Source organism: Phlebotomus papatasi, chromosome 3 (assembly GCF_024763615.1).
Source record: "Phlebotomus papatasi isolate M1 chromosome 3, Ppap_2.1, whole genome shotgun sequence".
NCBI classification, from domain to species: Eukaryota; Metazoa; Arthropoda; class Insecta; order Diptera; family Psychodidae; genus Phlebotomus; species Phlebotomus papatasi.
In genome coordinates, this window is record NC_077224.1 from 1570242 (window position 1) to 1597589 (window position 27348).

General features: G+C 33.7%; 1 protein-coding gene across 5 annotated transcripts in view; it reads left to right on the forward strand.

Moving 5' to 3' along the window:
- LOC129806406 (uncharacterized) overlaps nt 1-27348 on the forward strand; it is a 92760-nt gene that overhangs the window by 63944 nt on the left and 1468 nt on the right. For 4 of the 5 annotated variants that reach the window (XM_055854967.1, XM_055854968.1, XM_055854969.1 and 1 more), the window contains 4 exons: nt 210-398; nt 12184-12348; nt 18197-18688; nt 23329-23633. In XM_055854967.1, coding sequence (XP_055710942.1) covers nt 210-398; nt 12184-12348; nt 18197-18688; nt 23329-23633 — 1151 coding nt within the window. Of the gene's footprint in view, nt 1-209; nt 399-12183; nt 12349-18196; nt 18689-23328; nt 23644-27348 lie in introns of all 5 variants that reach the window. The other variant, XM_055854971.1, reaches the window with a different exon arrangement.

Below are 27348 nucleotides of genomic sequence, written 5' to 3' on the forward strand. Positions count from 1 at the left end.
TAGTTTAACTTATAATTTTGGAAATTTTTTAAACTTTTAGTTTTATCTTTGCTAAAATTTTTATACATATAAATAATTTCTGGGAGCTTTCAATTTTGTGCACTTTCCGTATCTTATTAGGAATTGCCTGCGTGGCCTGGATAGCTTTTCGTCAATTTTATCAATTTTTTATTTAGAAAAACATTATAAATAATTTCTTAATTTTCTAGCAACGACAGAAGGAAAGTCCTGGAGAAAGTATCGAGGCCAAATGTGAAAAAATCCAGTCACAGACCAGAAAAATTGGAAATTCTCTTGGTGGGCAGGACAACGACAGGCATAATGCTTTAATGAACGAATTCAAGAGAGCTCACCGGAAAATGTTCAAGAACAGCGAGGAAAATCATGTGAGCGATGATGTAAGTAAAGTTTTGCCTACCTTCAGGCACTTTTTTGCACCTCTTACGATCACCTGCAATCACGAAATTGTGCCCTAAAATTGGCGGGAGATTTCATTTAGCAATAAAATATTCACGTTTTTTTTCACCTGCAATTGTGCACGGAATTCAATTGAACTCAACCTTCAGTAATTTTGACGTGATGGAAAGAGGGAGAGGAGAGAGAGAATGGGAAAATTTTCGCAAATTAACTGTGAAATATTTTTCGCGATACAGAGAATTGGTTAAGATTGTGAATGAATGTCTAGTTCATACAGAAAAATCGATCAATGTGATGAGAAAATGTTGAACTTAAGACAGTGTGAATTGCTGAAGTACTTTGACACGACTCCTTTTACCCACGATACACGACAATGAGGAAAATCAAATAAAATCGGAATTGGAACATACTTCTTTTTAATTTGTTAATGAACACGATTTTTTTTCTGTTCTTGTGTGATAATGAGAAAAGCCTTGTTGACAACACGTTTAGTGGCTGAAAAAAAACAGGCAATTTTTCCTAGATTCTAGACTAGATGGTAACATTTCGTGTTTTTCGTGTACTGACGTCAGGGGTTATTAAATAACGATATTTTGTTTGTGATAATTGAACTTGAAGTAAATTAACATTGAAATTGCGTGAAATCTAAATGAGGCGAGTTGTACAAAAATCACGGAGATTGAGATTTTTTTGTGATATTTTTCAAGCTCAAAAAACAATAAATAATATTACCTTAATCACGCTTTATAAGGAAATCTAAAAACTTTTCTCAAAGTTCGCTAAGAGAAACCTTTAGACGAATCAAATGAGCAAAGCCAATTAAAAGAAAAGAAAACAAACCTTTATCAATAGGCAATAAAAGAAGAAAGATTCAATATTAATACTCACTGAGTGAAAACATGACTCAATGGTGATATTCCAAAAGTGTTTGTAAACTGATCTTGTTTATCTTGGCCACAATAAAAAGATAATGATAAGTGGTTTACAAATATTTAGAACAAACTGATTTCTTCAAATTACGACTTGTACCCCAATTCTTCAATTGTTCAAACAGAAGAACATATTAAAAAAAATTAGTTTTTAATTATCTAAATTGATAAAACACAAACTTTATGATGTTATGTCTATCAAACTGAAAATTAAATAAATGTGGAATCGATAAGATTATATTGATTCTTAATAGTGAGTCAAAACAATCTGCACTGCCATTATAAGATGCATTTATATGAAAAGGAAGGAATGAAAGGCATCCAAGCTTTGCAAAATGCTCGAATTCATCATTTTGATGCTATGCCCAAAGAGTCGATAAATCATTTAGATTTTGTCAAGAATTCAAAGACCTTTTTCATGAAAACGAAAACGCCCCTATCGGATGAGAATATCTCTATCTAAAGTTTTTGTGAAAACCTGTTATAGGGGAAGTGTGCCAAATTTCGCCCAGCTTCTAATTTCGGCCACTTTAAGTGTAATTTCGGTCATGGAAATAAATTAATTAAAATTATGTATGTAATCTTCGATTAGTCAATGAATTCATTTTGCTTTTAAATATTTATTCATTTTAGGATGTATTAACACAAAAACCGTTAAATTTTAGGTATAATTTGAATTTAAATTGCTTAATAACTTAGTGTAGAAAGAGTTTTACAAAAAATGTGCCAGATCGATTGTGTTTCTAGCAGTCTTGTGATTTTTCGTGAAGTGCGAAAGATTTTCCTTCGGTGTTTTTCATGAAAATTGATTAGTTTTCATTAAAGAATGTTTCTATTTATGATAATACTGAATCATTCTTTAAATTTCGGGTGAAAGGACAATGGGCAAAAGTGGTCTATAGTACGACCACCAATGAGACCTATATCATTGAATAGGCCTTGGTATAGGTAACAACTTTTGTTTCGGGACCAAAGTTCTAAACCATGGGGGAAAAGTTCTAGAGCAAAAAAAAATATTTTCATAGAAGAAAAATAATCTCTTATATGAAATGTTCGCATTTATACAAACTTTTTTTTAAGGAAATATATAAATTACAACATAAATTGTATTAAATGATTGCATATTCTCGAAAAGGACATAAAATCATATGCATAACATGCGTAGCAGGATATGGAAACATGATGGCACAAAGTCAAAACTTTAAACCTTACAATTTCAGAGATTTATTTACCGAATTTAATCAATGAATACTCAATCGAAAGGCCTCGAAAAATCCTACAAAATGGCGGTATAGATAGTTTCACAAGTCGACCGCAAGGGGCGCTCCAGGTCATCACAGTTTTCAAATAATAATAAAAGTGTTAAGTTTCGAAACTATTCAACCGATTTTAATTATCTTACAATATCTATGTCGAATATTTTTAATGTGTTACAGAGAGAGATATGGCCCCATTGTATTTATCGATTTCAGTAGAATCATTAGATATTTTGACTTATTTTTCTAACAGTGATTTATTTATTTATTTTCTTTTAAAATCGTAATCAGATTTTATATGACTGAATAGCCTTCCATAAACCTTGTTCCCGTGCCGAGTTTCGGCTTTCTATCTTTTCTCAGAGAGGAGTTGTCATGGAAAAAGTCCTCATTTTGTATGGGGACTGCTGGAAGGAGTGGTGGGGGAAAACGTATATATACTTGGTTGAAGAGCCTTCCATTGTACTTGATCGTATGCCAAGTTTCAGATTTCTACTTCTCTTCACAGAGGAGTTATAGTGGAAAAAGTCATTATTTTGTATGGCGGCTACAAGAAGGAGTGAAGAGGGGAGGATCCTATATGGTTAAGAAACTTTTCATAATCCTTGATTCCGTACCAAGTTTGAACTTTATACTTCTTCTCAGAGGAAAGTTAAAATGAAAAATGTCCACATTTTGTATGGGGGCTACTGTAAAGAGGGGTGGGGGGAGGGGGTAGTATCCATTGATAAATAGTTTAAGTCATACATTGACTCCATACCGAATTTCATGAAGATCCCTTCGGCTGATGTTGAGTAATTCGATGTCAAGATGGTATTTTTTTCGAAAGGATAAAGGCGTTTTTGTAAGGCCTCCCGGCGAATATCGTCCTGGGTCTCGGTAGTTTTTCATCCTACACCATTACCTATAAAATGCGCCTAGTCACATCTGTGGTCGCCACATAGACCAACTCCCATACATTTTTGCCCAATGTCCTTTCCCTTGCTTGCTTATATGGAACTATGCCGAAATTTGGTACACTTACCCTAAGTAAATGTTTCATGCGCTGTTCTAAGGACGAAATGCTCGTCCTTAGAAAATGCTGAATCGTCTTTTCTAGATATCATTTTTTTGTGATTTATAACCAATTTGAATTGACGAAATGCTATGCTTAACACTAAACCTACCGACAATTTGTGGTCGTTTTTCGATCCAATGACAAACTACGGTAGCATAGAATACTCAAGAAATTTGTCTTGGAAAATAGCAAAAAAAAATACTGAAATATATATTACATGCATATTTTAAGGAATGATTTTTAAAAATATTTTTATTATTAGTAAATACACTCACTCAGTCCCGGGATTATGCACATTTTCGGGACATACACGCAGGCAATTTCTTTTTAATGAATTTGCTTAAAAATTTTAATTTTCTGTTGCTTATTTTTGTTTTTGATTCAAATTTTCTTTTGAGATACTGATATTTTAAATTAAAAACGAAAGTTAAAATAAATTTTCATATTTTCTTTAGAAGCGAAATTTTTATGATTGTCAAGTACATTTTTCAAGGAAGTAATGTCTTTAAAAAGTTCGAATAAATTTAGAAAAGTTTCTTCAATATGTTATGCTCAAAAAATCTACCATCTTGTACGCTTTTTTGTAACTCGAGTTCTCATTTTTTTGCCATAACATTATTCACTTACAAATTAATGATGGCTCAAAATTCTTTACATTGTGATCATAGACCTAATCAAAAAATCTTAAGACAAGAGAGAAAAGACAAGGCAACTTTCAATCTGTCAAAAAGCTTGAAATCACGTAAAGAAAATTGTTTTGTTCGAAAATGATTACACGGTTAATATACCGATGAATTTTATCACAAAATTACCAAAATTACCAATTTGGGTCCAAATTGACTCTATCGGAGTCCGTACAGTAAAAAAATAGCTGTTGACTCTAATGGAGATTGATCAGAGGTTGACTCTATCGAGGTCCCACTGTATTACCTCACTGGTGAAACTCTTAGAAAATTTCCCATTTTTACCCTCAAAGTGTCCAAATTCAGAAACTGTCTAAAATTATAAGCTCTTTCCCTAATCTCTAATATGCAAAAAGTAAAAATTCATTGAAATTTGAGGAAAAAAAGAAGTGGCCGAAATTGCAAGCTGACCGAAATTACAAGCCGGCCGAAATTTGACACAGTTATCCTTATTAAAATCTCTATTTGTAGCCATTTGAGGGAGATAGATTGATTGACTTATTCATAATGTAAAGATGGGGAAACAGTTTCAAAATCTTCCCAATGATCATCCCCCTGACTGACGTCATAACACTTCAGTGTTATCACCTAGACACTGAATACTTTGGGCAATTTCAGTAAGCCCCAATAGAGTTGTTCTCACTTGTGCGGTGGAGGTGGTGGCGCAAAAAAAAGAACATATCGCAGTTAGATAATCAATTCGTGAGACGACGCGAACCAGAGAACACCATCTGACTAAGATTCTATACTGCAGCATTAACATCGTATCCGCGTGTCTATACTATACCTTCAAGATTTTACCCTCCACTTGCGCGAATCTTTTTCTGCTGCCGCACTTTTTTTTTCTCCTCTACATTTCATTTCAACAATATAAATTAACATCGGACTAGTGATTTGTGTGCTGGCTGGAATCCGTGCGCGCATTTCAGTTTTAGTCTCATGCGAAAACACCTCAAGAGTGGACGTAAAAGTTTCGGACGTTGGGCATTTTATTTTTGTGGATGTTTTTCAAAGTGTTGCTCTATCTTTTTTTTTATTTTTTAAATTTGTTTTAAATTTGGAAGAATTTGGGATTTCGAATTAATTTAGTGACGTGAGGAATTAAGAGGAAAAATAGGTGTGCAGAATTGCGTTAAAACTGCACCTTAAATGGTATAGACTTGCAATTGGAAAATAACAGCTAATGGATTCTATGGCTTATTTTCTATTTCACTGATTTGCAGTATGCCTTAAGCTCTCTACCATTCCGCTCTTTTCTATATAACCATTAAAATTGTTGTGTGATTATTTCGATATTTGCCGAAGAAGAGGGCATCGAGGCACAGTTTGAAAGTTATATTATGACTTTTTTTTATTGTGTTGCACAAAAAAAAAGTATCGTAAATTAATGGTTGTAGGAGGTACTCGAGAGAAAGAAATAGAAGAAGAAAAAAAGCTCGGAAATCAAAAAGTGTGACGCTTCTATATTTCTTGTGTTTGCACAGTCAGAAGAACTAACATTGGCTCTTTTTTTTTATCTCAGACAATAATTTTTTAATCAATTTAATTGCAAGTTCTTGTAATTGCTTTATTTCTTGTTCCAGCTACGTCCGGTCGTTTGTTGAGACATTGAGATATTCATAATTATCACTTTGTCAAAAAAGCTAATTTTTTAGATTAAAATAAAAACTGAAGTGCATTTGGTGAATAGTTAAAACAAGCCTTCAACACTGAGTGAGAGAAATCCGAAAAAGTTAAAATAACATTCCGGAAATGTTAATTTTACCCTGCAGTATTGATCCGAAATCGGTGTAAATATTACCCTTTTTAGCTGTATTGGGGGTTAAAGTTACCCTTTTCCATGTTAATTTTACCCTTAAAAAGGTGTAAAATTAACATTAAAAAATGTTGATAAATTTTTACACCTAAAAAGCGTTAAAGTTACGAGGAAAAAATGTTAATCGCACCCCCGTTTTTTCTCAGTGAAGGAATGCACATTTAACAAATAATTTTAAAACACAATTCTCTTTCTTTCAATTAAAAAAAAACTAACCTTTCCAAAAGAGCTTGCAAAAGAAGCAACTTAATTTTCTCATGTCTACCAATTAATTCGGAACTTTTGTGTTTTATGAAGAAAACAAAATTTCAATTGAATTGAGGAGAGTGAAAAATTATATATTTCATTTTTGGTGTGTTAACAAGTGTTTCTTTTTATTTATTTTTTCTTCCCAAAAGTTGATTGTGTGTGGTATGTGGATTTTTTCGATCACAATCTTGACACTGTGAACTTTTTTTTTCTTATTTTCAAAAAATATTTTGTGGAAAAAGACATTAAAATAAGGCAACAAAAGTGGTCAGAAATTAATGGTTGTGGCTTTGGGAACGCAATAAGATCACTTTTCACACAATGAAGCAAACAAAAGTGAAACCTCTTGTGACAATTTCCACTTATGAGGTAATTTTTTTTTCTTATCTTTCATAATTGAGGCTATGAAGATTGCAAATAGATGCATTTTTTAACCCTATGAAAGAGCAATATCTCTGCTGCATTTCTTCTTTTATTATTATTATGTTTCTTTTTCGCAGACGAGTGGAATTCTCAGAAAATTGGTGGAAAAAACAAATTTATAGTTTTACTTACACAGTTGGACCTTAGCAATTTTATGGGAACTTTTTTAAGCAAACATGTGAACATGAGTTTACGATTTGTAGCTTTTTTTTAATAATGGCAAGAATAAGGTTTTAGAGGAAATTCGGGTAGATTCGCAATAAGATCTAGGGTAGAATATTCTAATTCAGAACCTGCTCTAATTGGGAACCTTTTTTCATTTACAGTAGAACCCCGCTATAGGCCATCGCTCTATAGTCCACAATTTATCGACCGTTGATTTAACCCTTTAACGACGAGACACTTTTTACGGGCTGAAAATCAACAATAAAAATTAAACTGAGAAACATAATCAATGATAAATCTTGTATCTAACCTTGGAAAGTCCAACAGAGTCTGATTAAGTGTATTTTGTGCCTATATGAACGATAGGGACAAAAATAGCCCAAAAATTTAAGTAATTTTTCTGACAATACCAATAAATAATATTTTTCACTGTAATGAAAAATATTACGTAGGAGTATTGTAGTTTTTATTGCCAAAAGGGTTTTGCTTAAAAAAAAAATTGGAAGTATAAAAAATAAATAAAATCAATTATAAATTTGAAAATTTAAAAATTCGCCATTTTTGAGCTTAAATATTTACTACATACCAAATAGCTAGAGACTTGCAAAAAATATTCTATATTCCTTCAACCTTCTACTTAACAATTATGTACAGACATAAGAAAAAAATAACTTTAGGTAGTGAAGAAACATTATTTCCTTTATGGGACACCGGTGTCCAATCGTCCTTAAAGGGTTAAAAACACTGATTTTAAGTTAAGTTATGTTTTTTTAGTACGCGACATGCAATGTTTTCTTAATTATTTTAATATTTTTAGCAAACTTAATTGAGTAGTTATGATAATTGTGATCCATAATGAAGAGAGCGAGGACAAGTACCACAATCGCAAAGAAAGTGGCAGCCGTCGAGCAATTTCAATACTAAAAGTCGTTGATAATTTTAAAAAATGACATGGACTATAGTGCGACCCAAGTGTCAAATTTGGAACCAAATATGGCCTATAGCGAGGCTCTACTGTATCTCAAGCGCAAAAGACATTAGGCAAAGCGGCATGGGAGCTGGCCCAACATTTTGCCAGAGACGGGACTGGGCCCATTTTGTAGATATTGGTGTATAACAATAACTTAAAATTTACCAAGACTCAAATCAAAAATGACTTTCAATCCGTGGAAAATTAACGATATCCTTGTAAAAATTCACAACTTTGGAAATTTATTACTCGAAAATTGCTTGACTAATCTGAACGAAATTCGGCTCAAAGTCGACATGACTTAAGCTGTAAATCAGACCTGTGCTCGTTAAAAGTCGTGTAATATCGGAAATTTTGTGTTGATAATTTTAATGGAAATTACAGATAGCCATACTGTTAACACTAATCCCGCTCATTCACTGTGCCATGATAAATATTTTTGCGCCAAAAAGACATAACAGACATAAAAACTCATATAGAAAGAAATTGTCTTCTTGATATCTTTGTCGGAAGACGGATAGCTGTTCACTAAACACCCTTTTACTTGAATCTTGCAGAAATATTGGGTTGTTCGGAAAGTCATTTCGTTTTTTTTGGGGAACATGAAAGACAGTTTTCGTATAATGAATAAATATTATATTAAATTGTATATTGGCCATTCTGGTCCAACACCTTTTGCCATCTTTCTGGCAGTAACATAATTCCCCTCTCATAAAAGTTTTGGTCCTTGCTGGCAAAAAACTGGTTCAGGTGATTTTTGACATCTTCATTTGAGGTAAAGGTTTTGCCATCCAAAAAATTTTGCAGGGACCGGAACAAATAGTAGTCGGAAGGCACCAGATCTGGAGAATATGGTGGATGTTGCAGTACGTCCCATTCAAGCTGTAAAAGTTTTTGGCGAGTGACCAAACTTGTGTGAGGTCTCGCATTATCGTGGTGGAACACTACACCCTTCTTGTTGATTAATTCGGGCCTCTTCTCTTTAAGTGAATCATTCAATTTGTCCAGCTGATGACAATAGACTTCTGAATTAATCGTTGTATTGTCCGGAAAAAGCTAAAAAAAAAACGATTCCTTTGACATCCCACCAAACGGAGAGCATCACCTTTTTTTGGTGAATGTTGGCTTTTGACATGCTTTGAGCCGGTTCATCTTTTCTGCTCCATGACCTCTTGCGTTTAACATTGTTGTATACAACCCATTTTTCGTCCCCAGTAATAATCCGCTTCAAAAATGGATCATCTTCTTGACGTTTGAGGAGCGAATCACACGCGTCAACGCGACGACACAAATTTCGCTCCGTAAGGACATGGGGCACCCACATATCGAGCTTCGAGGTTAAGCCCATGCCTTTCAAATGCCCATGAACAGTCGAATTCGACAAATTTAATCTCTCACCGATCTCTCGTGTGATTATTCGCCGATTTGCATCAACTAATGCCTTTATCTCATCTTTGTCAGCTTCGACCGGCCTTCCAGACCGTGGTGCATCTTCGACATCAAAATTGCCGGATCGAAATTTTGCAAACCAGTTCTGGCACTGGCGTACTGTTAACACGCCTTTTCCATACACATCCGTCAATTTTTTTCTCGCTTGGACAGCATTTTTACCTTTTCTGAAGTAAAAAAGTAAAATATGACGAAAATGCTGCTTATCGCTCTCCATATTTAAAAGGGCACCAACAAAAAACTACTGTGTAGAATTAATAGAACTTTTTCACACACAAGCCTTGCAATATCAGCTCTCAAGACATATAATGGTTATGCGGCTTAAGTGTGAAGTTGGTTTCGAAAAAACGTAATTAAGTCCTCTGACGGGGAAAAACGAAATTACTTTCCGAACAACCCAATACAAAGAAATTAAATGCAAATATCACTTCAAATGGAAAGAGAGAGATATATACACAAATAACTCACTTGACAAATGTCTGGGGCGCTGCGGTTGCAAAAGAATCTCTGAAATGCAACAAAATATTTTCTTTCCTATTTTATCCTTATTAACAGGTCGTGTCCCTTCTTGTAATATGTACTTTTGCATTCCTTATTAACCAAAATAGTGTTGTACAAAAGGGTTTTTCTCAAACTTATCCTAAATTTTGGGACAGCTCAAAAGAATATATATATTTTGTTGTAATATCGACAATTATTCACAATTAATCCAAATAGGGTAAAGTGGTACAAGTTGGACAGTGAGTGGTACAAGTTGGACAATGGTACAATTTGGACAGGGCTTTTTGTCTTGATAAATTTAGTACTTCATTTTTATTTGTATATTTTTAATGCTTTAGTTTTATAATTTGGTTCCTTGTGCTCAAAAACAAACTTTGTACTGTATTTATCAAGAAAAAAGCCATGTCCAACTTGTACCCGCGAATTGTCCAACTTGTAACACTAATTCCAAATTATAACACTTTACCCTAACTGTATTCAACTAAATTATTAAAAGAATTTTCTTGTGAAAATGACTTAGGGGAAACTGGGGCACCACCAAACACGGGGTACCACCAAACAATGCGATTTTTTAATCGGATATTGGATATCAGAGGATAAGTCCGATAAGAATTTATAGGCACTATAGGGATGCTTGTCCACTGAAGGAATGGTCGATATAGTCCAAGTAGTTTAGAAATAAAAATTAGTGTTTGATGGTACACTGTGTTTGGTGGTGCCCAGTTTCCCCTAATTCTAAGGAATTAAACAATTTTCACACTAAAAAACCTCTAATTTTCTCTACGTGAATTTTCGCGGCATTTCGAAGAATGCCAACAGGCACCACCAAATTCACTTCGGCTTTTCTTTTAGCTCAGGCCTGCTTTAAATAAATATTTTTAGATTCTCTCTCTGATTGGTCCATCTGGTGGCTCCGACACAAACTAATCATGTTTTAAAGAAATCGAGCATTACAGGGCAACAAAGCGAAAACTTTTTCATATAATGGGAAACCATTGGTATTTACGGAGTCCTTGGTGAATCTTTAATATATCTCCCGAAGAAACTTATAGTGTATCACGTCAAGTTTTTGAGATATGTATCTTAAAGTAAGGGTTCTTAAGAATTAATAGAATTATGTTATGGAACTTGCTTTTCCAAAGGTGCCAACGAACGATTTCTAAAGAAGATCTCAAGGAACCTTTTCCTAGAAAAAATCGTATCGTGTCGCTACCTTACAATTCGTGTGATTAATACACAAAGTACACTAAAAAAAGACAATTGAGAATTTAATTTATACTTCTTGTTATTTTAATTCAAGTTTTCAGAACGATTGTCACAAAATTAAGAAATAAGTGCAAAAAAATCGAGAATGACTATGAAAATATGGATAGGGAAGTGTGGGGACAGTTCAGATAGCTGATTTTTAAAGGCTCATTTGTCAACAGTTTATGAACTATGTTCAAACTAAATCCAGTTAGATACTCCTCAGTATTTCATATTTGTAAAGTATAGGACATTTTCTTTTGCATAAATTTATAATCCCAATATTTCGACGATTCAGAATATAAGGCGTGTTTGACTTTTTACAAAAATCGTTTTATTCGTTTTTTGGATACTTCTTTATACCCTCTACCCCGTGAATATTATACTTGAAAGATAATTATTTTCAAAGTTATAAAGTTTTGAATTTTAAAAATCCTATACTCTGAACGTATAATCTCAGCTACAAATGACTCTCCTGTAAAATTTGCTTACTGCGAGTTTTTCGTTTCTTATTCTGAGCGATCGATTTTACATTTCAGAAAGTCATGATGCCTGAATTGCGCCACCCTCCTCTATATATATGTATTGTGAGAGTGTGACAAATATTTGTTGATTTTCTTTTAATACCCTTCACGCTGGCTAAAAAGAAACAAATATGCAAGCACATGAAAAAGATAGAGATTCCCAAGGAAAGATGACGAATTATTTTTCCAGAATTAAACAGTTTCATTGAGAGAATATTTTGAGCGGTAATTTGTCACGTTTTTAGAAGAATATTCCACCTTTGGAATTAAGCATGGTAAAATAGAAATTATTAACAGCAATTAGACAGTTAGGTTTTTTTCGAAAAATTTTATCACTCAGAAAAATAACTCAAGGGCGATTGCAGACGTAGAAAGCAAAAAAAAAGTTTTCAAATTTATGCAATGGATTAGAATCTTTACACATGAAAAATTTATGTTAATTTTATTCAATATTTTTCATATTGCAGCAATAAAAATAATTTTCTTTTATATCTTGCAGGAGAGACATTCTCAAGTAAATGGAACAGCTGAAGTGAAAGAAGAACGAGGCAATGACGTTGTTAATCTACCCAAGGATCCTTCACCATATTCAACAAAAATTCCCGCTGGAAGAACCAACTCCACTCTGAGAATTAAACCTACAACAGCTCCACCACCTCCTCCGGTGAGTATCGCGTTTTTATTCAGCGAAAGTGTGGAAAAAATTTCAATAAAATTCATCTAACATTTCCTAGAGCCATTCAGTGATAATAAGCGCTTTTTTCTTCACGTCTCAAAGTGATATTCGTGTAAATATTTCATTTCTTTTAATCTCATTTAAAAGTGCTAATTCACTGGAATTGGTGTGAACTTGAGAGTGGCAAAATGTTTGTTTTTTTTTTTCACTGCAAGAGATTCCATTTGAAACGTTTTCAGTGTTAGTTCAAGCCATTAAACCAGACTTTTTAGCTTAAATGCACTTTAGAAAGTGGCCATTGTTTGATATTCTTTATATTGTTATCTATTTTGCAATAGCAACCAAAGGTATGCTTGTCTAAATTCTAATCAAAACACATTCCGTTTTAATTTTTCTATTTTGCAATTCAAATCTTAAAAATTCTACAATTAACTCTTTTGCGGATTGTAATGTACTGGACACACTTACGAGTAAAGTCCAGAAATGACTAATCTCGTTCATTCTATATTTTCTGAGGTGGAATGATAACTTTTCGACATTATCGAACCGATAGTATCGATAAATCTATATCTGTTAGATTAAGTGAATTTCGACTTTTTACGGATTGTTGGGCCATTCATTGCGACATTCTTAAAAGAATGAGACTGTCGATAAACCTGTATTAGTTACAGGAAGTGCATCTATCGTTTAAATTTTTCAGAATCGACAGTCGATAGTATCGAAAATAAGTTATCGTGTCACCCCTGGATTTATAATAAAAACCATTAAGGTAAAGTGCCCTCAATTCGCCCGGAAGATTTATTTATTCAATTTCTTTATATTTGCACTAATATTTGGCGTATGATCTAACATTAATAGGTCAATTATTCACCTTATTAATTATATTAGGACAATTGAGTCGTTCGACTATAGCGCGATTTCCCCTATTTCTTAGTTTGTATTGCAAAGAGGACATATAACTACTTAAAAATCATAATCATCAATCATTTTTAACCGCTTATCCCTATTGAGGTCACGGGCCCATGACATCCAAATTAGAAGCATACGCTTGTCGATCCTCTGCCACTTCAGGAAGATGTTCCAAGGCAAGATTCTGAATTTGATTCAATCACCTTGTCCTGATCTGCCTCAAAGTCGACGCCTCCTCACAATGGCCTGCATAGCTTTTCTTAATTCCCTCCTAAAATAAATGTAAAGCTATCCCAGCTTAGCGCTTTTCAGAAAACCATTTCAAATTGAAAACTTATTTTCTAAGACATATGGTCGTAATTTTGGTGCTTTGACATTTGTTGAAAAACCGACCAAAGAACTGATTTGAGGTCCACAAAATTTTCATCTAGGTCTAGGTCTAGACACTTTTTAAAAATCCGAAAATTGCAACAACAAATATCTACGTGCTGTTTTCGAAATATACCTAAAGAACACACTTTGGAAGAGGAAGAAGAATAATAAGAAAAAAAGACCGTCTTAGAGCCCGAATAGAGTCAGGTTGATCCTCAAGCATATTTATCTTCTAAAATTTAGCCGTAAAGATTTATTCCAAATTATTATACACCGAGGGCTAAGGATCAGGATTAAGAGGTACTTCGCGTAAATGTTCTTCACTTAATCTTTTACTGCCAATTTTTGAAGCTAAATATTCTCAAGAATCAGCTTGGGCCCTTAGACAATGTCCTTCTGGGGAGGGTGGGGGTGTCATTGAAGAGTAGAATAACTCCTATACGGGCTTCAGGCCTAAAGCGGTCTTCAATATAAATCCTTGGCCCAGTTCCCGTAGGCTCCCTAAAGAGCGAGCAATTTCATTAATTTTTGAGAGCCTCATGTGTTATTGATCTTTAATAACGGTGGCAGCCATAATCCCGAAAGCCAAAATCCCGAAAGCCAAAATCCCGAACGCCAAAATCCCGAAAAGGCCAAAATCCCGAAAGCCAAAATCCCGAAAGCCAAAATCCCGAATTTTTAAAATCCTGAAAGGGATGAAATTATATGAAGGAAAATGTTTAAAATAATTTTCCAAGACACAGAGGATTTCCCTTTGCCTCCAGCAAGCGCGAGTGAAATCGCGGGAGTAGCTATGACACTTTTAAGAATTCGGGATTTTGGCTTTCGGGATTTTGGCCCATTCGGGATTTTGGCTTTCGGGATTTTGACCGGGACCCCTTTAATAATCCAATCCAAAGTTCAATTTTGGAAGTTAAAAACTAGCAGTTAAGCCATATGGCTCTGAGGCCCGTATAAGGCGTAACTTCTCTAATTTCTTATCAGTCGAAAACTTTTGGAGAATTTTGACTTAGAAATGAACTATTAAGGATAATTATGCTATTTGTATCACAAAATCATATTAAATGGGTTCCTATTTAGGATTTCAAGATCCTCGCAAACTAGGTTAAACCTCTAGTATGAAGACAGTCTTACCGTAGCCCTACAGTAGGGCGTTTCAACTAGGAAAAATTTTTTTGGCACTATTCTCACGGTGTTGTATTTGATGAGATAAGAAAGTTTTTCTTCTACGACCATATGATCAGACGCTGTTTAGAGGTGGCTGAACAACCCTCTCTGTAGAACAAATTTCTGATTTTACCGGATTTTACACTACAGAGAGGGTCGTTCAGCCACCTCTAAACAGCGTCTGATCATATGGTCGTAGAAGAAAAACTTTCTTGTCTCATCAAATACAGCACCGTGAGAATAGTGCCAAAAAAAATTTTTCCTAGTTGAAACGCCCTACCCTACAGTAGACTCTCTCTCAATCGTGAATATGGGGCAAAATGTCATCCGGTTTAGCGATAGAATTTAGCGTCAAAGCCTCTGTAAATTCCACAAAAAGTGCTCAATTATAAAGAATCACGATAAAATAGGAAGAACTACAGCGAATTTGAGCAAATTAGCTTCATAATTAAGCGTGAAAACTGTCAACAAAATTTGACGCCCGATTGAAAAAGAGCCGATTGAGTGAGAGTCTACTGTATTACAAAACTTTCGGACAAGTAAAAAAACAACTTTCATAAAAAAAAATATTCGAGAATGATATATCAATTATGGTTACTTTACGGATTCATTACTGATTAAGACACGTGCAGCTGGATTGGAAATTCAACAACCTTTCGAAAAATCCAAAACTTAAAAAAATACATCAGAAATATGTGCTCCTCCAGAATATTTTAACTTTAATCTACGAAAACTCAATATCGAAAAGTCAATCTAATTGTGTTTAATGGAGGAAATACCCCCAAATATTTACTTTATTCCAAAAACATATTCGACAATTGAAAAAAACGAGGAACCGTCTTCGAACTACAGTGGTGTCTCTCTATATGCATAGTTTGGGTACTTTTTTGACAGTTATGATCTTTGACTATGCACAACTTTTTTTGAAATTCCTAAGGGTTTTTTCTTTCTTTTAATAAATTATTATTTTTTTTTTTAGAATTTCCCGTGTTATTTTAACTATGAGACAGAAAAAATAAATTTATATAATTAAAAACGAGAAAAATTAGTTACCAAGAAAATAATTTCCTTTATTTACTTTGTCAAAATGCAAACAAATTGATTTTGAATGCAAACGACATAAAAGCTGTGCATCGACACGTTATGCACATAGAGAGACACCACTGCAAATCAAAGAATATGATTTTGAAGTGGAAGGGGGATGGGGTGAGGGACAATGAAGAAAAACGTCTGATGATAAATGTTTACTTAGGAAGAAGGGGGTTCACCTAAGACCGGAAATTGATCTCTTTTATCGTTTTGCGTTTCAAACCGGTGATAAGTTCGAAAAAGCGGATTAGAGATACTGCCCTCTCTTTGAGTTCGAGATTTATTGAAAAGTTATAGATTCTATATAGAGCACTGGAAAATTTTACCGAATTAGGACAGATTATGTTACACAATTTAGGATTTAGAGAGACATTCGGGAACTGAGCTAAACCTTTAGTTTTAAACCCGTATTAAGGGATTACAGTGGCTTTACAATATTCAAGTTTTTTTTTTATTTTGTTGTAAAAGAGTTTTAATTTGTTGCCAAGAACATATTCTCAAAGTTTCAAAGGCACTCTGAATAAAACTTTATGAGTTAAATGGAGCTTTTATAAATTTCTATCGTTGTGCTGACCCAGTGGGAAGCATCAACTTTAATCGCGTCTTCTCAAAATTCAATTTTTGAAATCGGTAGATAAGTGAAAAACTAATGCAGAGATTTTATTTTCTAAATAGGAAAGTTTAGTATTTTATTTTTTTTATTAGGAATTTCAACTTATATACAAGCCGAAACCTGAAATCTTCCAAAAAATTAAGTTATTCACAAACCACTCACTTACTAAGAGAAAATTATTTGGTCTATGGTAATTATGATCATAATTATCCTAAGCATAGTTTTTAAAAAGAAGTGTCCGAAATTTTTAAATTTTTAACATCTTTTTATTTAATATTTAAAATAATATTTCTCAAATCTTGTACTTTTATGCTTAACCAGGTCAAAATTATCCAATATGGTCAAATTTAAGGGTTTGACATTTCCTATGTTTCCCATTTGTTTCAAGCGAGCCGAAAAAACTTTTGAGTTTATAAGCTATTTTCTGTCATTGTAGAATGATTTAGCAAATAATAATAATACAGAATAAAAGCCAATTTAATAACGAAGACGCAACCGAAAACCCCAAATTGTCTACCTATGTAGTTTTGGAGATATCTCGTGAATTGTGTACGAAAACAGGGAAAAAATTACACTAAAACTGGTCACATTTATTAGAGCTAATGCCCCGCCCCTGGTCAAATTAGTCAGTAGGGTGTTTTAATTTGCCTTAAAAAGATATTGAGCAAATTACTATTCATTAGCACATTGAAACCTGAGAAAGACTGTGTTACTCTAGGAGTTGGTTACCAACGCTAAGACGGCGGTGGCCGCTATCACATAAACATTGAATTCCTTGTACGCCTATATATGTCAAAATTTTGCTTTCAAGAGCTCTAGCTTAAGAGCAGTATTCGAAAATAAATAAATAAATAAATAAATAAATAAAATAAATAAATTATTATCACAAATAATTGATTATCACAAATTATTGATTATGACAAATTGGGTTCGAATCTTAGGAGAGCTTTTTCGAAAAATGCGATTCTGTAGCCGTGACATTGTCATTTCAGCTCACGTGGCATTGTCAGAAGTCACATATTTGAGATTTTTGGCAATTCAAATGACAATGAATTTTGTTAAACAAATCAACCAAGACGTACTGTATTTTCATAAAATCATCAAGTAAAGGTATTTCATTAAAAATTCAATGAATTGCATTTTCGAACTCATATGATATGACAAAAAAAAGCTCGATTGGCATTGTCAGGTTTCGAACTCACGCGTGACAATGCCACAAAGATTACAGAATTCCCCTACTGGTATCCCTTACCACCTAAAGACTGGAAGAAACTGATTCTCTAAAACAAACGTCTCTAAAAACCACTGAGCCACTTTAGCCATGTTAGCCACTGAGGAAAGCGCGTTGCAGCGTCGAAAGCTTTGGCAAAAATATTCGTTTTTCCTTTCTTGAAAGAATAACCACCCCTAACGCACCCGGACCTTGATTCTCAGGTCTTTAAAAACGTTTTTAAAATGTGTTTTATGATCTTTGCAATATGTACCTTAGATTTGGACGTACTTCTAACTTCACAAATATTCACAAGAACAAAATCTTCTGTAATTTTAAATAGCTCAAAAAATGTGTTTGGGTTACCTAGAGTACCAAAGAGGTGAAAGAGTTAACCGGAACATACCGTCTACATCTAAATACTTACTGGAAACGCTGAAAACTAATTTATGTTTGCCGTTAACTTTTTATTTTAGCTTCCATTTGCCGATGGAGCAAAAAATTTCTCAGAATGCCGTCCACCGGCATCTCCAAGTCCTGATTACGAAGATGTCAGTCCTGCCAGGAATCATGTGGCCACGACAAATGGAGGCTCAGTGAGGGGGACTCTTGGTCGGGTAGCAGCATCAGAAATGGCCAAAGCCAATGGCGATATGGCTGAGTTGGAGTCCATTGAGTCTTTTAAGCTCACGAATCCATCTTCACCACCTCCACGGCCCCCATCAGTTTACTTCGCGCCCCAGAGTTCAGGTCCACCCACAATGCGCAAGAACCATCGGCCAGTGTCAGTGACCATTGGGGAGTATGGGCAGATGGGTCGCAAAGAACCAGCCAAATTCAACTTCATCGCACGCGCCGACGACAGCCCCAGAAATGGCAATGATGAAGATATGTCGCAGAGATTGAGGAATGAACTGGAAATGACACTTTCGCGATCGAATCTCAAGAAACGATCCGATGTCGAGATGGTGAGTCAAATTTATTCAATTGGTTTTTTAAATGTGATAGCATTGTCTATTGTCTACTGAATTCTTCAAAAGGAAAGATAGACCTGAAAAATGGTCAGGACTTACAGGGTGTATTCAGTACTTTTAAAGTTCTAAATTCAGTATAGATTCAAATTGTTTTCTAGCTGACCTAATTTACTTTATTACCATTTTGAAATGCCATTAAAATCTAATGGTAAAACTATTAAAATACTACTTAGATAAGATCAAAGGCTAAGTGATATCGGTGATATCACAATACCTGTTGAGTAGTTCTAAGAAATTCTTCACGCAATTTTATAGCTTTTGACCAGACAGGAAACTGAGCTGATAAGCAATCAGAAAATACTTGCAGAATATCTTTATAGATTAGTTTTGAAGAACAAATTGCTATTGTCACTTTTAATTGCTTTTTTTGCAATATATTTTACATAAATATGGTGCGCAATCTTCATTGACGCTCTATAAAGTAAATAATTATTTTTCTAATACTTGTAGTTGTAATAATAAAAAAATAAATAAAACAGGCACAACTAGGTTTTCTCATAAGCCAGGCTTTTAGGCTAAACGGGGGCTAAACGGTTAGAGATAGCAACTTGGGACTTAAGGAGGACCCCATACATAAGTCGACCCAAGATTAGAGATTACCCAGGCCGACAATTGACCATGTGTCAAAGTACTGTTGAATCATTCCTAAAACGATTTTTCAAGGTCAAAAATCAAAAAAGGCTCTATAGAGCGCATTTATTAGGCGAATGGGGTCATGTTTGGGGCTCGTTGCAAAAGTCTTCGAATTTCCGACAAAACTGAACCGATTCCAATCGGTTTTAAACCGATAATGAACGAATTCATATCCGATAATTAATTTTTATTCGAAATTCAATTATATTAGTCCGAAGTTATTTTGGGCAATGTTTTGAGTTATTTATAAATCCGTTCAAATCGGTTGTGAACTGATAATGAACCGATGAGTAACTTTTGTCCGAAAATCAATTTTATTACTCTTTAAATTATTTAGTGGGATCTTTCGAGTGATTTACAAGTCGGTATAAATCGGTTGAGAACCGGTAAACGGTAAATGATGCGAAAGTACTTTTGAGGGATAGCATCTAAGTCACAAGTTCGAGCACTTATTAAAGCCTGGGACGCTTTGTTACCCTTTTTTATTTGTTTTTAAGAAATTCTCACAATTAATTAATTCAAAATACAAGTGAACTGATCACTTCACTTACAGAATCCAATACAGAATCCCTACTCTCCTGGACCATTACTGCAATGGACCAGAATATTCTCGAGTTGCTATGTCACTCGATCGATGATCATGGATAATATTGTTCAATATATCAAAAGCTTGGAATGCATAATTAAGGGAGACTGGGGCAAAAAGTCACAAAACGGATATTTTATTTTTTTACAAATTACCCTAGTGCCCCAGAAATTTCTAATTAGTGCGGTTTTATAGGAAATTTACTGCTCTACAACTTTATGAAAGTCATTTTCCTCCATTTTGTAAGGAAATACATTTATCGAGCTGTTTTCTGAAAGGTAATTTTGTGACCATTCTCAAAAATGCTGGGGCAAATAGTATCAGTCATGGAATATTATCACATTTTAAATTGCTTTATTACGAGCTTTCATAAAATTAAAAAAAAAATAGCTAGGTGACATATTTTCATAGAAAATTTATTCCTCTACACCTTATTAAAATACAGTTTTCTCTATGTGAACGAGAAAAGCGCTTTTCAAGCTATTTTGGAAAAAAAACAAAGAAGAGACTGCTAATCATTTGACCAATGCAAACAAAAAGCGGCGAGAAGCAGAAATGACGTTTCTTTTCGCCGTGAGACATCAGAAATTGATTCGATTTTTTGTTACTTTTCGCTCCATACGTTTTGTTACTTTTTACCCCAAGTGGTCATTTTTAATAAAAGGATTTCTGGAGAAAAGAACTTTTGTGAAATTCTAAAATAGATAGCGCATTCGTATTCAAAGAATCCAAATCTTTTAAGAAATATTCACCAGGGCACCAATTTTGGAAAATAAGTAGGTAATAATTGTTATCTTCTGCAAGGCAAATATTTCAAAAATAGGGTTGAAAATTTCGATATTTTTTATTTTCTAAATTTCTTGTTCGAATTCTAAGAAACTTACGACATTGAAGAAGGTCTATGGAGGCTATCTATAGAAAAAAAATTAAGCCGCTATCTTTTTTGAAAGATATTGAATTTTGAATTTTTCGATTTGTGACTTTTTGCCCCAGTCTCCTCTACCGAAAATTCAAAATGGAAGAACAGCCAACGCTAAAGCGGCGAATATGTGAATTTGCACTTTATACTTCCGATAGATTTTTAAATAGGTTTGGGTTGGCTTTAGAGTGGCTTTGTCTTTCTGAAAGGTGATTACTGAACAAAGTCCTCTCATTCAGTAATATGATCATCCTGATTTGAGAGCTCTCTCCGGTTGAGATATTTTCTGTACCGATTCAAAGGTATATCAGAAAGAACTTACCTAAAAATCCGTTGAAAGTTCGAACGTTTAAACCGACAAATTGCACAGAAGTGAGCAATTACCCACCCGGCAAATTCTGCAGAATTCTGCAGAAATTCGTCAGATTTGAATTACTAACTGTCGAAAAATCAGCAGAATTTCTGCAGAATTTTGTTCTAAGGTGGATCCGATCGTTGTATGAAAATTCTGCAGAATTTTCTGCAGAATTTCTTTAGAGTATTTAGATGATTTCTACATTTCTTCTACCCTTTCTAATGTTTCTAAACATTATTTTAACTACATAAAAATATGTATTTCAATTTATTTAAAATTCAATTTTTATTTAACAATTTTACGTGAATACTCTCTTTTTTTACAATATTATTATAATGTTATAATACAATATTATTAAATCAGCCATAATAGAAAATACGAAGGGGAAGGAAATGGTTAGAAAACACGAAAGAAATTCGCGATGCTCACGAAGTCGCACGACTATCCCGAAGCCACACGAAGTATCCGATTGAATGACAAGAAACGTTAAAATTTCAAAAGTGCAGAATTGCAGATCGAAGTTTTGCTGGGTACCCAGCAAAACTTCGATCTGCAATTCTCCACTTTTGAAATTTTAACGTTTCTTGTCATTCAATCGGATACTTCGTGTGGCTTCGGGATAGTCGTGCGACTTCGTGAGCATCGCGAATTTCTTTCGTGTTTTCTAACCATTTCCTTCCCCTTCGTATTTTCTATTATGGCTAATTTAATAATATTGTATTATAACATTATAATAATATTGTAAAAAAAGAGAGTATTCACGTAAAATTGTTGAATAAAGATTGAATTTTAAATAAATTGAAATACATATTTTTATGTAGTTAAAATAATGTTTAGAAACATTGGAAAGGGTAGAAAAAATGTAGAAATCATCTAAATACTCTAAAGAAATTCTGCCGATAATTTTAAAATTTTCTATAGAAATTATGCAGAAAATTCTGCAGAATTTTCATACAACGATCGGACCCACCTTAAAACAAAATTCTGCAGAAATTCTGCTGATTTTTCGGCAGTTAGTAATTCAAATCTGACGAATTTCTGCAGAATTCTGCAGAATTTGCCCGGTGGGTATATCAAAAACCTACAGAAAAAAACATGTACAAAACTATACAAAAAATCAATTTTTGAAAAGAATACCGAAATTCGAAATGGTAGAACAATTAGCGCTATAGCGGCGAATATGTGAACTTGAACTTACGACATCCGTCTGATTTTCGAATAGGTTTTGGCTAGGCTTCGGTATGGCTTTGTATCCATTAAATTTAAAATATTTGTACACCACTTCCGACCAAAATATAAAAATTTCCAAAGGCTGTTGCATGTGCAAATCATTATTAAAATAGGCCTCTCTTGCTCTGAGCCACATAACGTTTTATACTTCGTGTTTGTTATTTTCCTTTTTAAAAGTTCGTTCAAAAATTTGTTGCATTTCAAAAAAAAGCTCTTTCTAATTGCATACTTTGTGAAAGTTCTCCCCTTTAGATTGCACAAAAAAAATATTTTATAAATTATTACTCAACAAATATTTCATGCATTCTTTATAGTTTCAAAGTCACTGAGTGATTGAAGAATAATTATGACCTAATTCAAGTGCAGATTTCTGTTCTTTCAGTATCAGTTTATTGTATTTAAATTTGCTCCACTAAAGCATTGAATAAAAACAGCTAAAAGAGTGTTTAACATGATTTTAAATTATTGTAAATAAATGATAATTTCCACATGTTTTAAACAATTGTTCCATTCTTCCGTGAAAATTCGTCTATATTTTTTTTTAATTTAGTCTACATCAAAATGAATTACAACATTAGACTGAGTCTCTTTCTCACTATTACTAATTTCTGTGTTTAATAATTACTTTCAAATCACTTTCCACGGCATTTTCACCTTTTCTTGCTCCGTTTGCGGTGTTATTGTATAAAACTAATTGTTTTTTTTTTCTTCTTTAAATTATATAAAAGAAGCTAAACCTTGTGCTTCTTTTATCATACTAAAACTGCTACTGAATTAGCAGAAAATGAAACATTTCTTTATCAATTGCGAAAAGGGCAGTATAGAAACACTCTTTCTGTATCAATTTCCAGGAAAATCTTGGTCTCAATGGGATGACAACGACTGTTACAGTGAATGGAGGCGGAGGTGGAGGAGGAGACAAGAAGGGGCCATCAGGATGTGTGGAATTTGAGAAGACTTTGCTGCAAAAGAGTAACTCATCAAATGGTGAGAAGACGAATGGAGTGGGTAATCGTGTGATGATCACGATTCCCAGCAAACCCGAGCTCCGAAAGACAGAAAGCAGTCCACCGAGTGGAATTCTGAAGAACGGCGGGTCCGCTATGGCATTTACGAATGGTGGAAATGAACAAAAGAACATTTCCTTTGGGAACATGTAAGTAAAAGTGCGTTGCAGTTTGTTTTTCTCTTATTACGAATCATTTCATTCTTTATAAATTGAATACGTGAAGCCCTAGAAACCACAAACCGAATGTCCTAGAAAGAATTTAAAGGGAAGTGGGATACCTTTGAGCAAAGACACTTCTGAAATAAGCGATATAATGGCTTTTTAATGGTGCTAACTACTTTACTGTTCTCAAATATTTCTGTATTATCGACTGTTCTTTGTGTTGGTTCCTGTCTTGACTGTTTCCGCCAGGCCACTTCGTGTTCTAAAACCGCCAAACTGTGGTGAGAGGAACCAACACACAGAAAAGTCGATTCTATAGCAACACTTAAGAACAGTAAAGTACTTAAAAATCATGTTTTTCATTGGAACAACACCTTAATTCTATTTTTAAATGTAACTGAACCTTATCACATATAATTTAGCATCACAATCCAACTTTCCTATTCTCAAGTGCTCCTGCATTATCGACTTTATTTTTTGTGTTACTTGTCACAGTCATGACAGCAACCAATACAAAGGGAAAAGTCGAATAAATGAGAACAGTAAAGTTCTAAATAAAAACATACAATCTCCCGTCACTTATTTCAAAATCACTTTTCATCCAATTCAGAATGAAACACCGGGAAAAAAGAGGCTGCGATTAACTTTTTTTTCCTCAGAAATTTAACACTTTTTAGATGTAAAAATATATCAATATTTTTTAATGTTAATTTTACACCTTCAAAGGGTAAAATCAACATAAAAAAGGGTAACTTTAACCCATAATACACAAGGGTAATATTTACACCGTTTTCGGATCAATGCTGCAGGATAAAATTAACATTTCCGGAATGTTATTTTGACTTCCGGATTTCTCTCAGTGTAGAATAGAACATAACGAAATAATACTCATTTTGTAGTTATAACGACTTGTAATTGTCTTAAATTGGTGACTTCTATTTCAATTTCTTAGATAACCATAAGATTTTATGCGGTTTTATTCCAATCAAAAATGGAAAAGTTTTCTCCTGAACAGTTTTTTTTTTTAGTACATGACTGTTCTCATGTGCTTCTGCGTTATCGACTTTTCTTTGTGTTAGTTTCTGACAGCAAACAGTCGAGACAAAAACCAACACAATGTCATGAAAAGTCGATATTGCTCTATATGACGTCGAAGTGAGTCTGACAACCAAAACAAAAAACAGAAAAAGAAGAGGAAGAAGAAAAAAAGACGATGATGCAGAAGCACGTGAGAGCAGTCATGTACTAAAAAATCTTTTTCTCCTTTTCATTATTGCTCGAATACAAAGAGAGAGCAGTTACACAATTGACTGTTTTTCAATTTGTGACACGGCTAGGGGCTAAACGGTAAGAGATATCAATTTCCGACCTTCGATGACCTCCCCCTCCTCATAAGTCAACATTATCTAGAAGGATTATCTAGAACCGTCTTTTTTACTTTTCCATCAAAACCATGTTTTTTAGTTTATGTCGAAAACGGCTCCTACGATTTCTTTCATTTTCGAATATTTCGTCCTGATCGAAGACAATTTCGATATCAAATTTTCCAAAATCAAACTTTAACATACTTTGGAGAGCCTATTTTTTAACCGATCTGCTTAAATTTGGATTTAATTCTGAACACGACTGCACAGAATTTAATCGGTCATGTGTCGGTATAGTATCCGTAAATGTTTAACCTTTCTCGGATTTATTTCTTTAGCTGTCCGTATGCTTGTTACTCATACTAAAATATTCAAAAAAAAAACTTTTTTCTTTAGAGATTTTTTATTCCGGAATGGTTTTTAAATCAAAGCTGGGATGCTTTGTCATCTCTATTTTCGCAATTATATTTTATGCAAATATTCAGGCATTCCTGGAGTTGGATCCTATTAAAAATCTCACCAACAAAAAACTAATCTAGGCTTATCACTAATTTTACCTTAAGGAGTTATGTGGGTCAAAAAGGCTGGAAAAGACCTAATTTTCTTTAAAGTTTTCAACTTTTATTTTTATTTAAGTTCTTAAGCATTCATATTATAATGGACCAAATTAATTTAAAACACATTAAAAAAAGTTAATTGTTCGAAGCTTGAGTCGTCCGAAGGTAGCGTGCTTTCCGCTAATCCCTTAATGTCGCGCTCAAGATGACTGAAATTAACCCTCTAACGGTGTTGTCTTTAATATCCCAAAAAAGTAGTTAAAAAATGTTGTCTAGGATAATTAATGGTCCACTGAACTCAAAAAAACCATCCATTCTTCATTATCTCTTTCCGTTTGGGCGCCAGGTGAGAAAAGGTTAAGACCGCTTCCAGGCGGTCATATCGGTTTAAGACATCAAAAGACTGAAATAATTTTTATTGAAAAATAGTGAACAAATAGTAAAATAAATGAATTTTAAATGTTTTTTTTATGGATGAATGTTGTATGATTATCTAAAAAATAATAATTTTTAGGAAAAAAACGTTTATAATTTTTAGAATTAGACGTTAATGAAGCTCAAGATGTTTCAATAAGACTAATTTTAATCGAATAGGTCAAACATCAGCTATGAAAACGTCACCTTTTTGTATAATTTGAAAGTCCTTTGAAATACATTGCTTATCTTCTGGTTTTATTTCACGATCTGGGGCATTAAAGGACGAATTAGGGAACTCATCATCACTGTTGAAGTCTGCTTTTTTATCAATTTCACTTAAGTCGCAGAATTCGACCATTTTGCTCATTCTGGACAGTCTTCGTGTAATCTCAATTGTTTTCCATGATTAATATATTCCAAAATAATAATATATTTTACAAGAACAACCAAAACAAATAAATAAAAAAAATCGGTAATTTTTGAAAATTTTACCCTTGAACGGATAAGACCGCCCACAGGCGGTCTTCCTTTTTTTCTTCTAAAACTCTTACTTCTAGTTTTTTTACACTTATCAATTGAAATATACAAACTAGAAGAACATATCTTTCAGGAAATAATATTCTTACTACAGTTAAATTACTTTAAAACAATCTTTGTTGCACTTGAAAACGCAAAATGTCGCGAGCGACATTTTGTTGTTTTTTCTCTGACCTGTCACACAAAACTCAAGATTGTAAGCAAACGAAAGGTCAAAATGAGTTTAGCTTCAGGAAATAAGTTAGTAAGACTACAACTGAGGACACTGTACATATTTCAACTTCAAATAAGTAATATTATCGCAGTAAATGCGATTTATAGAATGACCGCCTGGTGGTGGTCTTACCTGTTAGTTAGAGGGTTAAACAAAATAGCAAAAAATGTAAAGAAGTAAGAATAGTATATTTCGGGACAGATGTGTATTTTGGGACAGACAAAAGTCGCTATTATACAAATAAATTTCACCGAGCCTGAATATTCACCTTCAATTAGAAGGTCTAAACTTCACTCTTTCATAAAAATTTTGTTCAATTTTCACTTGTAAAGTAACTTAGGGTAAGTGTGCCCAATTCCGGTCAGCTTGCAATTCCGGCCACATTTTTTGTTTCTCAAATTTCCATGAATTTTTAGTTTTTACATACTCTTGAGATTATACAATGCAAAAGAATAACAAAAAATGTAGCTTCGACAAACGAGATGACGTGAAAAAGATATTGGAAGAATTCCCGAAGGGCAAGGAACTATGAGAATGAAGATGGTCGAAATAGGGCACCAAAGCTATGTCTACATTATTATTCATTTTAAAATGTAGTAAGAATTATTTTA